This window comes from Telmatherina bonti (genome assembly GCF_933228915.1).
Source record: "Telmatherina bonti genome assembly, chromosome: 3".
Classification (NCBI taxonomy): domain Eukaryota; kingdom Metazoa; phylum Chordata; class Actinopteri; order Atheriniformes; family Telmatherinidae; genus Telmatherina; species Telmatherina bonti.
The window spans coordinates 28,963,769-28,980,589 of NC_136621.1; the positions used below are offsets into that span (position 1 = coordinate 28,963,769).

The 16,821-nt window shown below is 38.3% G+C and overlaps 1 protein-coding gene across 1 annotated transcript in view; it reads left to right on the forward strand.

Moving 5' to 3' along the window:
* The window catches only part of inpp4b (inositol polyphosphate-4-phosphatase type II B), a gene marked incomplete at both ends in the record, with an annotated part of 159,999 nt that overhangs the window by 19,858 nt on the left and 123,320 nt on the right, over positions 1–16,821 (forward strand). Inside the window, 2 exons of the mRNA XM_079238146.1 lie at positions 9,551–9,669; positions 15,747–15,863. Of these exons, the coding sequence (XP_079094272.1) occupies positions 9,551–9,669; positions 15,747–15,863 (236 nt within the window). The remainder of the gene's footprint in view (positions 1–9,550; positions 9,670–15,746; positions 15,864–16,821) is intronic.

A 16,821-nucleotide genomic window follows, 5' to 3' on the forward strand; every position in this document is an offset into this window, starting at 1 on the left:
TGAATTTATAGTACACTTCAACAGTATTTGAGGTCAAGTAGCATAACACAGCACCCTTAAAAATACAATTACAGAATATTTCAAACAAAGATTTCTTTTCTAAATGATATTTTTTGCACAACTATCTTAAACCATCAAGTTCACATTGCCTTTAACTGTCAGCTTGGCCATTTTAATACAAAACTCACTTATAGTTTAACTCCCAGTCCTCATAAATTAAGTAACAAATTGCAGACATTATATTTAGTATGTTTTTGGATGATGTTCATGGATGTTACTGCACAATAGCCCTTGTGTTTCCCACAGCTGCTGGCGAACAGGTGTGAAAGGCGGTGGCACATGCAAATAATGTTGTCAAATTAATTGAGGTGTTGAAATAATTATCATGATGAATAAGTGTCTGCTGGAGATGAGTATATATTTGTCTCATGTGACAACTCCCAGGGCTCCACTCTAGATTAAATGGAAAATAGATTCATTGTGGGGTCACGGAGGCCCACTGCATTAAAACTCATCTCCAGCAAATTCATCTTGAAAGTCCTCAATATATTCCTATCACACAGAATAAATACAGCGTAGTAATTGAAGCCTCCAAGGATGGGCAAACATTATTACTCCAATTGCTCAATTGTTATGGTAATTTAGAAATCAGTCCCAGTATACTTTGCAGTGAGTCACTTCTCCAAAATTGCAAGTCACATCATTGCTGGATATTTTTTTTTTACTATTGCTAAGGCAGGTAGTTCACCGATAAATGGCAAAAAAAAAAAAAAAGTCCGCAAGTTTATTTTTTGTTAAGGTGCTCCAAATCTGTTCACTTTTTTTTCCGCTTTTTCATACATTATTTGACTCTGACATTTTAATGAGCACTATTCCCCTTCCGTCCCTCCATGTCAGCCCCTCATTATCTCCCCTCTCACTCCAACTTCCTTCCTCAAACTCTAAATGTCTCTCTAAGGGACTCCCTTGTCCTTTTGCGCGCTCTCTCTCTCTCCTTCTCCCTGTCACATTCTCTATTTCCCCTTCCTGCCACTCCCACCCACCAACATAATAGTGCTGACCTACAGGGTCAGTCCAAGCATCACTTCCCTGTCAGAGAGCCACTCTGGTAACGCACGGCTGGACATTTCTTTTCGTCCGGCTGTGGTTACCTGAAATCCACCCAGTTAGTCGGTTACATATGATCTGAGTCCGCTTATTGGAACAGTCTACAAATGTTCTGTGGTGCTCTTCTCTCAGACTGGGCATGTTTCAGGCTTTTCAGAAAGAATTAAAATATTCCCTCTTTTTAGATGCTTCATTATTCTCTAAAAATCAATTCCAAAAGTGTCAAATACACACTTTTTATTTGTCATAATCGATGTTGACTCATTTTATCTATTGCTCTGTCACTTTCTATCTTTTTCTCACTTCTCGAACGGTGCATTTTTTTTCTGAATATTATAGTTTCTATGTTCAGAAGATCCAGATTCTAGCATGAGATGCAGTCCCCTAAAGTGATGTCATGATGGCTCCATGAATTTATGTATTTCTATAATGTGCCATCAAAACAAGTCAGAATGAAGGACTTTTAAAGTAAAAAAATGATATAGAGCTACTCTAAACTGAAATGAATGAACTAAGTTATCTTTAAAAACTGTTTGGTTGGCTTATAAAGTCAGGTCCAATCACTTTTTATTTATTTTTTCCCCTCATCCACTCCATATGTGGTGCTTTTGGAAATTGTATGAGATTTTCCAGCACTGCATGGTTACCAATGTGCGTACAACTGGCTTGTGCATGTTTATAAATACTCCTATTTTTCTGCTTTTAAATTTTACTCAGGATTAAATTTAGAACCATTTCTATGAAAGGTTGATTAATGAGAGCTGTTTTGAAAGCATGAATATGAAGAATAACTCCTTTGAGATTGTACATGCATAGTGTCTACTGTACTTCCTTTTTCTCTTAATATATTTAAAACACAAATATTGTACAAAAATGGCAAATATCCACAGTAAGCAAAATGATTAATGGATTAATAAAATCAAACAATAAAAACTGATTGGTATTAGATGCTGCTATTTCTAGTCCTTGTGTTTAGATCATATGAATCCCATCCCAAGACACGCTGAGAAGTACAACTAAAACTGAAGCCTATCAACAATAAGCACATAGAAGTATATTCCTGATATCTTCATATGGGAAAAATAAGAAAAATAATAAACTTATTCTCACTATAAAAAACTTGCTTCATGTAGTGACAGTAAGTGCTGCTATGTTGTAGTTTCCACTCTGGTTAATCCTAATCTCAAGCATTGTCTTTGTTCTGTTCTCACCACACACAATGTCAGAGAAATCCCTTCTATCCTTTGCAGACATGTTGGGGAAATCTCCCAGTATACATGATTGTGGTGTGAGGTGAATTACAATATTTTTATTGATCGCTGTTTGCTTTGTCGGTGCATTTTTTTTTTTTTTTTTTTAATCACAGTCCCATGACGTATGAAGCAAAGTGCCTTCACTGTTATTGCATTTTTAACACGTTTTGTCTGCTCCTTTAGCCATTACATGCCAACTGAAGTGGAGTGTAATATAATATGTTGAATGGTCCAAGTTTGTTTTTGAGCCTTGAAAGGGCTTTCATTTTTCTCTGTAAATGTCACCGTATGGTATTTGAAAATCCCTGACAGATTTTTTTTTACACAACCACTGAGCTGAAATACAGTATGTCATTTAGTAGCGTGTCTGCACTTTTACCTGTGTTTTTGCTATTGGCCATAGTTAATCATTTTTTAAAAAATGTTTATGCAGAAAATATACTTTCCTCTCCAATTTCCATAAATCTAATGTAAGATTTTGTTTGTGTCTCAAACTGGCATTTGTGGACAGCGGACTGACAACAGACTGGAATGGATTATCAAAGATGGAGTCATAAAAAAAAGTATCCATGTATTTTTTGTGGGTTTAAAAACCAAACCAGCGGATGTTTAACTGACATGTCAAGTAAAAATGGACACTTTACTCTCACCTTTATTTCAGAAATCTAAACTGAACTTAAAATTAAAGCAAAAAAAAAATTGTTTCCTTTCAGCACATGGAAGGATTTTTGTCTTCAGTTATTAGAGCTGACTGCTCACATGAATACAAATAAAACAAAATAATGTTCCCACATCACACACACTGCTCAGACTTCTCAAGCCTTTCTAAAGTTTTAAACATTTTTTTATGTTTAGTTATCTTTTAAAATGTCAATTTGTTTTTTTCTGCACAAAACTAATCAATGAAAATGCAAAAATTGTTGAAAAGCTTTAATTATTTAATCTGATATTATCCAAAATAATCAAATATGAATAAGTGTTGTTATTGTATTATGGCATTTGGACTTGAACTCTGGCGCCTCCTACTCACATTTGAGCTGCAGCTGCAGGTTAAACGTAGTGTAATAGTAAATAAAGTAAATAAGTATAATTAAGATGCCACAGTTTTGATTATAACATCTCCATAAAGTGCTGTATCTAATTGTGAAAAATGAGGTGTGATGTCAGGAGAAATATTCATGACTGGGACAAGGCACAGGTTTTAGAAAAGTATATAAGAAATTCTTGTAAACTGAAAGTGTCCAGAAACATATTAGTCTTATTTATTCACAGTAGAAAAGTTATAAACAACCAGTACTTGTTAGATTTAGTTGTCCAACCACACAGAGTAATTAGGGACAAATGGTGCTGGTAACAGTCAGAAAAGTAACCAACAATCAAATAAACTCTGAGTTAATTTCTGAAGATGAATTATGACAAGTCGAATGGCCAGACAGATGTTCTGCATCACTGAGAGGAACATCACAGCCTGATGGGAATTCCTATGATGCAAAACTTTTATGATGCAAAATTTTCATGATCACATCAAGCAACGACTGAAAAGCAAGTGTGCAGGAAATAAAGCCATCTCTAGTGTCAGACATGGTGGTTGCACTAGTTCGTGTAGAGCAGGAATGGCCAACTCCAGTCCTCAAGAGCTGCAGTCCTGCAAGTGTTAGGAGTCTCCCTGCTGCAACACACCCGACTCAAATCAACGGGTAATGAGCAGACGTGCAGAGTTTGATGTCAGGCTCTGCTCAAGTCTGCTAATTAAGTCTTATGTGTGTTGGGTTTGTTGCAGCAGGAAAACTCCCAATGCTAGCCGGACTGCGACTCTTGAGGACTGGAGTTGGCCACTCCTGGTGTAGAAGGAAAGATGCATCCAGAAACAAAAAGATCCTATGTACAAGAAGGTTTACACAAAGACATCAAGTTTCTGGAGTGATTGGAAGAGTCTGGTGCAACTTTAAAAGGTAAATAAGGTTGTTCATGATGATCCCCATCTAACTTGATTGACCTTAAAGGTCTTTATCTTCAAAAATGGAAGAAACGTTCTAAAGGAAAGGTATGCTTAGTGTTTTGGATTTTTCCAAAAGTGGGCCTCTTTGTTCGCAGTTACTCTTCAGCAAGGTAAACATACATAGTGGCCCTGTGGCGACCTGTCCAGCGTGTACCCTGACCCTCGCCCAATGATTGCTGGGATAGGCTCCAGCTTTCCTGTGATCCTTAATTGGACTAAGCAGTTAAGAAAAGAGTGTCTGACATATATATGAGACTTTTATATATTTCCTGAAATGGACAAAGTAATTCTAAAACATGTTTTGGCTTCGACATTATTGATGACTGGTTGTATTCTGATAAGACTTAACATAAACCAAAACACACACACACACACACACACACACACACACACACACACACACACAGTAGCATGATCTAGAACATCTCACAATGAGAAAGATATAAAAGCTCCTGTATAGTTTTTTTTTTTTTTCCTTTTTGGACATTTTACATAGTCTTTTGTTTTGATGAGTTTTACTAAATGGTTTACAAAAATAAAAGGACAGATTCCTGCAACACTGTTAAAAATGTCATGTTAGATTAGAAACAACTGGTTCAAACATAACTCTTCAAACACAGAATCCAGACATTTGTTTTGAAGATAATCTGAATTATGAATCAATAATGCCCAGACCGTTACTACGGTGACATATTTGGACCTGTGAGATGTGTTTCGCCCATCATTTTGACAGAAGAGTATCTTTGCTTCATCATTCAGTGAAAAGTTTCCTTTAACATCCTGCTGGTTTGTTGTTTTATGTTGTTGCAGCATGAAACCTTTGTTTGTGGCTTTGGTATCTTGTGTTAAACCTCTGAGATTCGGGTTGTGACAACTTCTTTTCATCATTGACAGAAAAACACGTTTGATAATGTTACGACCCAGCGGTCTAGGGGTAAGAGCCGCAACATAAAACAAATGTGCCAGACCAAAAAGTGTACTGGGCAACTTTATTGTCCCACCGAAAAATAAAAAGAAATCAATACAGGCCCAATTGGAAGGGCAGGGCAACCAAAATATAGAACAGAGGTGGTTCTAAACACAAACAATCAAACACCTGTAAACTCAAGTCATAAATAGACAAAACAGCAAAGATCAAAAGCTTCACAAAAAACAATATGGTAGACGAGGCTGTAAAACCAACAACCGAAAAACCCAGTCTCAAAGGGTGCAAGCTGCAACCACCACACAGCTGCCCCAGAATGAAGAACTTGGCGCTCTTTTATCCTGATTGGATAAAAGAGTTTAATCCTCATTGGAGAAGAGGTCAGCCACTCAGAGATGCTGACGAGACCAGATGATGTGGAGGATCCAATCCAAGCCAAAGGGAGGCCAGATGGTTTCCAGGCTGAATGAAAATGGGTTGATGGGCAATTGGGGGCAGCTGTAACAGATAAAATCTTGGGGAGCAGCTTGATCTATTATGCAGTCACCATGAAAATATTTTTCTGCTCATCAGTCCATGTGTACAAGCCTTCACAGACTGAACCCACAGGTTCATTTTAGAAGACTAAATATCTGTATTTTGATATTGTTTTTGTAATTTTTTGTATCATTGTTTGACCCTGTCTTCATAACTTTAAGGCTACTTCTTTTATAGGCTTATGACGGCAAAAATTACACATAAAAACGCACACCCTATGTGTCAATACTCAACCCAGATTCAGTTTAACACTTTTTTCCAGCAGCAAATTCTTAGTTTTATCTGTAGCAGAGCACTAACACTTTTTTAAGTTGCATAGTTGTGGCTGCTTGATCCCTGTTGGAGTTATTCTCTTCCGGATTCACTTAGTTCTCCCTCCTGTTTTGAGGTCCCTACTTTATGACTCTTTTAGCAGAAATCTGTGTGCACCAGCTTGGGAATGTAGATACAGTCTATTTTCTGGCTTCAAAAAGGTATCTTTCCTTTAGGAACACAGAATGAGATGCTGAACTTTGAATACTTGTGGGTCTCATGATAAGACATACCCCGGAGAATTAAAGAAATCAACAAATGTAATTTAGTGTAATGGAATCAAAAGGTTATTTTAGAATTGCTGTCACAAGGTTTGGATGAAGGACATCATTTGTTTTTATCACCATCTATCATGCTGTTCTGTGAGACTTTAACCCACAATATATGTGGTTATTCAATACATAGGATTACCTTTTAGTTTTTTTATTTGCTTTCCTTTCTCAGTTGAAAACTCTAGTCAAATTCATTCTCCTTCAAATATTTGCATGCCATCAAGTATATCTACTTGCCTTTTATTTTTAAAATTTGTAATAGTTAGCATTGTAACATTGGTATATTCTCATATACAAACAATGTAGCAGCATATCAAAAAGTTAATTCATTGCTTCTATGATTGTCAGAGGCTGACAACTAAAGGCTTTAGCGAAGAGAAAATATCTGATGATTAACTGATGAGCTGCGGCAAAGGTGCATGTTAAAGTCTCTGCTTTTATCAATTGAAGACTAAATGACTAAAACTCTGTATATTGGTGAAAAAGTTAAAAAGAGGTGAAAAGATAAGGTAAAAAGGTACTGTACACAGCTGCACACTTTCTTTATCATTTCAGGAATCTTGACTTTGTTTCCTTTCCCACTCTTCATCATTATTCTGACATATCCGTCATTCTCATTAATAAGGCAAGAGTCACTTGTTACCATGTTTTAATTAGTATTCAGTTGATATTTTGATGTTTAATACTCTAAATGTTGCTTTTAAAGGAGGATATTGTTATTCTTCAGGAGCAGATGGGACCGGCATCCAAAAATCAAAAGCAGCATATAGAGAGCCTTTTGAATGTGTGCCAGCCAGCCTTTCATCAAATGTTCTTCCCGTATTTAATGAAGCAAAACAGTTTTAAGTAATGATGAAAAGAAAAAGTAAAAAAGAAAAAAAAAAGATGTGAATCTGGCTGAAAGGTTTTTTTTTTTTTACTGCCCTGGTTTTTTTGTGAACGAGTGTGTGACAACAGCTCATTAAACGCTGGTTTTGTTTGCGTAAATGTTTTTAAAATAGCCAGACAGAAATGCAATCATACCATCAGCTTGCTGTGAGAAACATTTCTTTTCCTATGTCTTTCAGTAAGTTGAACAAGTATAAAAATAGCTGTCTTTTATTAAGTAAACCTACCTTTTGATTATCACATCACAATATACTTCTGGGATTTGAAAAAAAGCAGGTTTCCTTTTATTAATTTAATTTAAATGTACTTGTTAAATGGAAGAACATATAGAAATGATAAGTTTGAACAGCTGCACACTGAAAAAATTAAAATTGAAAATGAATTATCAACCAGGGGGTGCAGGGAAGCTGGAGCCTATCTCAGCAATCTTTGAGCAAAAGGCAGGGTACACCCTGGACAGCTCACCAGTCCATCGCAGGGCCATTGATGTCTTAATAAACTGTAAACCGCTTTGAGTTACATATTTGATGTTGGAAAAGCGCTTCATAAATAAAGTTTGATTGATTGATTAATAGGCAAAATGGATACTGTGTTGGGTTGTCATAGGATTATTCCATTTTTGTATATAACAATTTATAACTGCGTGAAAATTGTGTTCAATGACATAAACGTTAAAGTGCAAAAAAGGATGCGATGACTCAGAGCTGTTCTTTCAAGTTACCAATCTTCCAACATCCTAGTTCTCCTCTGCATGTCTTCAGACTTTGCTGTGGTAGCTGTAGCTCAGGTAGATCTACTTCCTCACTTCACACGTCATAGTGCCCCCTCAGTGTTTTTACTAACTTGAAAGCTTCTTTGAATTGAGGCCTGTAAAATCTTGCAGGAACTGACTCAAATGTCAGATTCTGTCTTTATGCTGATGTATAAACATGGTGAGACGGTCCTTACTTTATGCAAGAAACATATGTGCCAAAACTAAATAACCACAAGCTAACGTTTTTATGGTGATATTCATCTTAAAGGTACAATATGTAAAAATTATTTGAACATAATGGTAAAGATGGTACAGAAATGACCTTAAGTGCTCCAGACATGAACATATTTGCTTGTGTAAATGGATCCAGTGGCCTCAGGTAGCAATGACGGAACCAAAGTAACCACATCAAAATTGTTTACATGTGTACTTCTTCTTCTTCTATCTGCCTTTCAAGGTTTCTCTTGTTCCAAACTGTGCTCTAGACCCTGTCAAACTACATCTGCTACTACAGTTTTTAAGCTCATACACAGTTGTTTGTCCATTTAGAGACACCGTAGTAAAACTGGTGGCATAAATATGGCAGCTGACATGTAAATGGATCCACACAAAGTTAATGGCTCATTCCAAGAGAATAAAAACAAATTAATTTGGGAATGTGATTAGACACCAGTAGAAACACAGCTTCTAGATATATATATATATATATATATATATATATATATATATATATATATATATATATATATATATATATATATATATATATATATATATATAAACTTTTTCTGTCATTGACCTTTGGATTTGTTACACACTGCACCTTTAATGTTGGTGTCTCATCCATCTGATGTGTACCATTTCAGCCCCTCATGAACTCACGCTGTCAAGATTGTTATTGTGACATCAGTAAAGTCTGTTTTTAGTTCTGGGTTAAGCGATAAGGGTGGTGATGAGGAATAGAGCTCGGTATTCTTAGAGGATGAGTGGCATGTTGCTTTTGATGTCAGTAATGAAAGTCCTGGTAAAACTTGATATCTCACCGCCACAAGGACCTCCAGTTGCCTGCCTGCTATTTTAATCAACTGCTTAGGCGGCAGTTTTATCTCTCTGTATAAACATATTTCATTTATTTCTACACACCTTTGGGATTTGGGTAAAAATTTCAGCACATCCAGTCCGTCTAATTCCTCAGGTTCTTTGTGGTAATTCAGGTCTTTAACATTTTGGCATGTGACATCTAATCTGACAGGAGATGAGGCATTTTTCTTTTTCTTCCGTGTGTATTTACCATGATACTCTGACATCTGTTTTCATGTCTTCCATTTGTGACCCAGTGTCATGTAATTTCTGTCTCTTATGTGTGTGCCCTAAAGGATTCTCTTCCCCTCTCATCTTTCACCAACTTCTCCTCCCTTCCCTCCTCTTGTTTCCCATCTTTTTTCTCCATCCTCTCTTCTCCCTCTCGGCTCTCCCTTCCTCCATCTCTTCCTCTTGTGGTAGCCTGTAATGATCTGGTGGCCTCGGGCAGAGACAGGAAGCCCAATGCTTTGGTCCAGGTGGCTGTCATAGATCCCCACAAGCAGCACCTCGTATCTCATGTCTGCACAGAGATAGTGGAGGTAAGCCACCTCACACTCACACACACACATATGCACACACTCGTGCCCTCCTTTCTGTGCCTCTCTGCGACCTTTTGATGTTTGTTGTTTGGCGGTGTCCCCGGGTCACAGGGTCCTGCTTGGTTTTCCCTTCATTGCTGCCTGTCGGCCTTTTTCTCAACCTTTTTCCCCATCATGACTCACTGATGTGGAACAGACAGTGAGTGTTAACCTTCTGTTTTCTGTGACAGTTGAGCCCAGACGTCCACATGAGCTGCTGCGTGACTCCCAGTTAGAGAACTTGTGTGTGTGGATTCTTGTCATTTAAATTGTGTTAAATAGTGTTACAGTAAGATTGTTTTATGCTTTTGTCTCACTAAATTCTTTAGCATGACAGTGTTGTTGCTAAGGTACCAGTCACAGGGTTTCTTTCAGGGGGAGGGGGGCAAAAACGGCTGCCCCCTATCCTACTAAGGAACACCCACTAACACACATGCACACATACCAACACACACTATTTTTTTCCCTCCTTCCTCATATGAGGGCAAAGTTTCCAGACGCATAAAAGGGAGACACTATTTTCCTCCTAATCCAGTAAAGCTTAATTAGCATAACCGTCTTTTTCAAAGACTGATTTCAACTGCTTTTCCCTCAGTCAAGGGTACAGCAGGGTGTGTGTGTGTGTGTGTGTTTGTGTGTGTGGAAACACAGGATGTGGTAGGATACTGTATGCTGGCTCAGCCAGCCCTGCAGACTTTCTGAATGCTGCTGGAGTTTTCATTTCATGGCTGCAGTGTTCAGGATTTGAAGCAGGATCTGACAATATGGACTGTTTTCGACTTCGCAAAAACAGGGTACGTGATCATTTAATGGTCTGTTTTCAGAGAGATGTTTGACAGAGGAGTCTGAAACTGAGGAATCTGCTGTATATGTATTTTTTTTTTGTTTGCAGAGTTATATAAATCAACATGCTTCCTGTCACATAAGCTAGTATTTAAATATATATATATATATATTTATATAACATTTTCCACAGAGAACAGATCGATCAAAAGAACAAGTCTAACATTAAAATAATCTGTCACTGTAATCCTCTTGGAATGAACTTTCTATGATTACAGGACACAATTGATGAGCTATTTGTAAGTTTTCCAAGTTATAACAATCACAGGAGTCTTATTTCTTAACCTGAGTGATCTTAGATGGACTTGTGTGTCCATGTCTGTGTTTGGGAGGGTTTGAGTGTGCTGGGGAGCCCTGCTGTGGCTGTGGTGTCTGAAGACGACCCAACTGCCACTTGTGCTTCTCCTGTTGTCACATTCCCAGGATGCCTGGTCTGAACAGCTGCTGTCAGCTTTGCCGGATGCTGCTGGCCGGGCTGTTTAAAAACTTTAGCATGAGTTCTGTTCATGCGATTCATGACATGTGCCATAAAGGATTAATTAAAAAGATACATCAGTAATCGTGCCAGTTGGTGCCTGTATTTCTCTCTCAATTTGTTTATAAAGGTCTTAGAACAACAAAATGTACAGTGAGCACTGAAGTAGCAGCATACTACTACCAGCTGGGGCCTCCATTTGACATGAAAACAGGCAACTTTTCTCTGGATTCCACAGATTCTTTTAACTGAGAGCATTATAATGCCCATACAACACTTATGAGACAGTGGTGTTTTGGTCAGCCAAAATCAATCTTCACCTCAGCCATCAACAAGATTGTTCAGTCAGCAGATCCGCCTGGGTTTCTGAAGGTCATTGTGCAAGAAGATCCAGAAAGATCAGCAAATAACTGAATGACTGGTGCTCCTTTTACAATGCATGTTGACTTTATACTTCAGAAGAACTGAATTTATGTTAAAATCTACTGCTTCCAAAGGTTTACTTCAGTGACATGTCTTCCCTTCGTTTTCAGCTGGTGTGTTTTTGCACAGATTACATAATCCTGTTTCAGTCATTGAATAATCCAGTTTAGTATTCAAATAAATAAAATACGTAAACTATAATAAAAGCAAATGCAAATATATCCAAATATGCCAATAGAGTGCACCAGTACAACCTTTTTTGTTGTATTGTTTTGGTACAAAATGGGGAGGTGAAAAAATGTCTTGCTGTCTAATTGGAAACAGCATGTTATTATTCATACATAGTTTAAACTTAAATGTATCAATATAGTTTGAAAGTGGGACACAGTTTGATATTTTCACATTAGGCAGACTATTTTTATCTTCACAAAGCAAGCATGCATGTCAGTAGGGGTGCTTATCTTAATCTGCTGCTGGTTAAACAGAAAGGACCACTGACAGCTTGAAAAGAAACTCTGAAGCCTTGTGAATCTTGTTAAAGTGCTGTAAGTAACATTGTGAACAACTTGTGTTTGAAGCTGTCAACATGAAAGTCCTCTATAGCCTCTTTTTTTGTATAAAACAAAAATAAAAATGGGGAGAAAAGGGGCTTATAGTATACTTTGTATCCTACACTTTGTGTTTCATATGTAAATGTTGTGTCTGAGTGCTTATCCAGACAGAAGGAATGTAAAATTGGGAATAAAACGCTGCATTTTCTGCCAAACCCTGAACTATTTCGGTTGGAAAATCCCATTCCTAAACATGGACAGTAGGCCCAGGAGTGGTGGTGCTCGATGGGGATTTGACGTCATGCAAAGCAAGTGAATAAAATGGTCTTTGATGTCATGCTAGTCAAGCAAAGAACTCTATCTGGAGCAAGCCCAAGAAGTCTAGTCTGTGTATATGCAATTATGAGTGGTCAAGAGGGGGAGAAAAACCCCTAGTGTAGGCAGGCTCAGTACTCCTACATCCTCCTAATCACAAACACACACACACACACCCTCTTAATGGCCTAAATTGGCCATCCCACTGAGGTTTGCAACCCAAATGGACAAAAAGACCAGAGAGAAGCAGTTGTCTGCTGTGGCATATGTTGACCACTTGTATGACAGACTGGCGTTCTTCGTGATGTAAATGGAGACAGGCTTACCATTTTAGCTCATCTCAGCCCATCAGAAACACTAAGAAGATTCAGCCACAGCTGAAGCTGCCAAGCATGCTGGTAAGTCTGAATGAGGCCTATTCAGAGTGCCAGGGAGGGAGGTGTTAGGGGGTATGTGTGTGTGTACCTGCACATTCTTGAGTATAATGGCTCTGTCTGTCTTTTTCTGTGTACAGTACTGATAATATCCCGATTTGCACTGAGCTCAAAGTGCTGCATTGGTTCCACTGTGTCTGCACCCGCTGTGCTGAATCAGGCTGTGTGATGTGAGAGCACACAAACCACACGGCTTCATGGCTGGGCGGCAAAATGGCAACGCGCCTCAGGACTAGTATTACTCTGTCTACAGAGGCTGAAATCAGAGTCACGAGACTTGTTTTATTTCCCCTTCTGTCAGTCACGGAAAATTTGTTAATAATCAGCAGCCTTAGGAGTGGTATGGATTTCCTTCAAATGTTAGTATGCACCCAATTCTGCTTTTGTTTACATTTATTCCACATCTTTTTTGGGGGGAATCTTTAAGTGTTTGCTTTCGATGAGCTTGTAACCTTTTAGTTGTCCAAGTCTCTGCTACAGATGGGTGTCAAACAAAAAGAAGAAACGCACATTCCAAAGTGGCATTAGACTAGTTTCCATTGCTGTTTCATTCATGTTTAGAAGACGTGAATATGAAACAGTAAAAGAAAGCAGAATTACAATGCCATTTTTTTTTCCAATACCCCACAAAATCCCAAAGATCAAACTAGATCCTAAGAAGAGCTTGCCTCAGTTTTTTCCGTCTCTTTTGGATGTGCTCCTGTTTGTCATCCTTGAGGGTCGTTTCTGATGACAACTACTTGTTTGACTGTTACAACCACTCACGCTACACAGCCAAGTTTACTTGCTTGAAAACAGTTATTGGAGCCATGTCTGATTCGAATTTCTTATAGTGGCTTTAAAAAAAAACAAAAAAAACACTTTTACTTCACTGGTAATTGGAACCACAGCCATATTGCTGCAGTGCAGTCACCGACTGTGAAGATCATCAGACTCCTTCTTACATGCTCCTACAACATGTGAGCATGTCTGCTCAAATCCAGTTAGTTAAGCTGGTTTGAGATGTGACAGTAAAGGCCAATAGCCTCCGATTCATTATTTGCATACTTGTCAAATACTAATTGACCACCTGTTCATTGTAGATCTTGATGGGTTCCCTTTAAGAGACCACCACCATCAGTATACAAGTTATCTCTTGAAACAGCTTTGTCTTCCTTTGCAGATAATCATCCCTCTAAGCAGATCAACTACCCCCCACCCCCACCCCACATGCTACCCCACAGTATAGCAGAAGTACCACAGTAATAATCTGGAATTATGATAATGTTGAAATGAAATTGCAGTTTGGAGTTAAAGATTATGGGCTAATTTCTAAAAGGTATGGACCGTCTCATGGTTAAAGTCATTTCCATGAGCCCATTTATAGATTAATAGAATTAAAATCAATATATTGAACAAAGATTAAGAGTGGATTTAAAATGTTGAAAAGATTACATAATTACCTAAATATTTTTGTGCATTGTGTGCACTTTCTCTGCCCGCAGTCTGAATATTTCATGAAAGACTCATTTGTTGCATCAGGCTGTTCATAGTATATTTCTGTCATCTGCCCAGACAGGTTTTAAATACTTCAGAGTATGTTGTTTTACTTATGGGTGTGCCCATACATTTAGGCATGTCTACATGTTATAAGTCTCATTTTCATTCTCTAGTCTGTCCCCATAGAGTCCCAAAGGCCTGCATTCTAGAGACGCCCATCAGGGCAAATTGAAGGAAAAGGAAGCCCCCAGTGTAAACAGAAATTCCTTTGAAATGGTACAAACAGATGCAAAAAAGTGGCTAAATAGTTCTTAGTTCGAAGGAAAGCACCACATCTTGTGCATCTGTTTTTATTTGTATTAAGATTCTTTGCTGTAATCGGGTTTCATTATACAAATGTCAGATCATATTTAAATAAAACAATGACTGTACACTAAATGGCGGATGTGTTTTTGTGCCAGGACTGACTTGAGGCCACCACTGCTATAAATTATGTAGCTGAGAAGTCCGGATGCCCAACATGGAGGCAGCAGGCATGAAATCATTTCATTCATGCAGATGGACTGTAGTGTTTGTTTTTCCCATTTTTTTTCATGTTGTGATACTAAACATAACTTTAAAACTCCATTTTATTTTGGACCTTCGCTCTACGTTATAAACGGCAAGGCTTTAATTACTTTATGCATGGAACATTTCTAACAAGGTGGTGGGTGGGGGGGTTCAAAAAGGGACTTTGCTATATGGAGTTTGCATGTTTGAGTCTTCCTTCTAAAAATATAAAACTAGTTTCACCATTGTGATATTTTAGAACCCATTGTTATAAAATCTACAAGAATACCAACAAGTTACATCATCACAATAGTTTATCAACAGCAGTCAGTGTTGCTGTATGTCCAAGAAACCTCCAGTTAGGTGGACATTTTTATCCTGAAATTTAAGAAAATGTCTCTCAATGTTGTGGCAAAATAAGCTTTGTGACAGAAGTGAAGACCGGGTGTTGCAATATTTAAGTTGCAACACCCAGCTAATGCTATGCAGGCCTCTAGTATGTCTGCAGTCCCAGCACTGGCTGGTTTAATCCCATTACCAACCTGCCAGTGTGCCAGTTTACCTTTCAACATTTGTTGCCTCTGTCCTGCAGTCTCAGTTGGGAGACTTTATTTATGCCAGAGCTCCAGGTAAACCCACCAGGGAGAGCCATATCTATCTCTTTCTTGTGCCCAGGAGAGGCAGCAGGGAAGGCGAGTGGAGTGGGTTGAAAATGCCTGTGGGGATGAAGAGGAAGGACTGAGCCCAGCTGCTGGCTCTTTCACTCACCCAAGTCTCCCTCCCTCATTTTCTTTTTTTTTTTTTCCCTTCGGCTTCCTGCTTTTTCATAAAACATGTGTGTTGCAAAACAAATATGTATGAGAGTATGCATTCCCACACACACACACACACACACACACACACACACACACACACACACACCATGCTCACTGTCTCACCCTTTTTCTGTTTTGTCCCTCTCTATGACAGGCAAACAAAGACCCGCTATTTCTGACGGGGGTGACCTTCCCTTCAGAGTACCCTGCTAGCCCAGAGACGCTAGTCAAGCTAACTGTGTATGATGCAAAGGACAAAAGCCAGGAATCAGTGAGTGAACAGTTTTTGTTTTTGTTTTTGTTTTGCATTCTGTGTTGTTTATTTCCACATTGAAGATCCATTATACAAGAAAGATGACACTGAAGATGTGTTCAAAGCCATCTGCAAAATAGTCATTTTTCATTTGTTGTTGGTAAAGCTTTAAACTCTACGGGGAATCAACATAAAAACCATGAGATGTCTATTTCAGAATCTCATTATGTTTAAAGTTACAGGCTACCACAGATTCAGAACATCAAAAAGTTGTACTCTGAACTGAGCTCTGTCTTAGTAATCACTCATTTTGAGTAAGCCTCAGCCCCTGACCTCTGTCTGTGTCTTTGAAGTAGAAGGTTATGGTTGCAGTGAGCGTCTGAGCTCGGCAGCCCATCCCTTGGGAAAACCAGCGGGCACATCCATGGGAACTAGAGGGAGAGCCAGACGTAGAATTTTGAATGGGTTGGGCTTTCTGATTTAGACATTTAAAACAGACTTCATAAGAAGCTCGTCATTGTTGGTCTGTGTTTGATCTTAATCAAGTAGCTGACTCTACCCAAGATGCAAGATCTTAATTTGGTTTAACTGACTATGAATTATTCATGAGCTTTATTATGCCTTAAGACTCTATTATAGTGATGCTTAGTACTTACAAATACTAAGTCTTCAGAATGGCACAGAGCCACCAGTAGCACAAAAAGACTAGCAGTGTCTTTTTAGGAATATGCCAGCTCTTTCTTTTCTGTGGTTTTGAAGTGTAATCATTTTGTTATTAATGTAGACGCATCAATATATCATGTATCTCCGCATGTAGAAAGCATTTCTTATTTCCAGCCCTGGTGACCAACAGCCAACCTTTTCATGTATGATGAGAGTTCTGTCCTCTGCTTATCCATTTTTCACATCTACGCATTTAAGTGCACGTCTAAGTGCAAATTTAATGTGTTTTTAATAATGAATGGTGGCCATTATT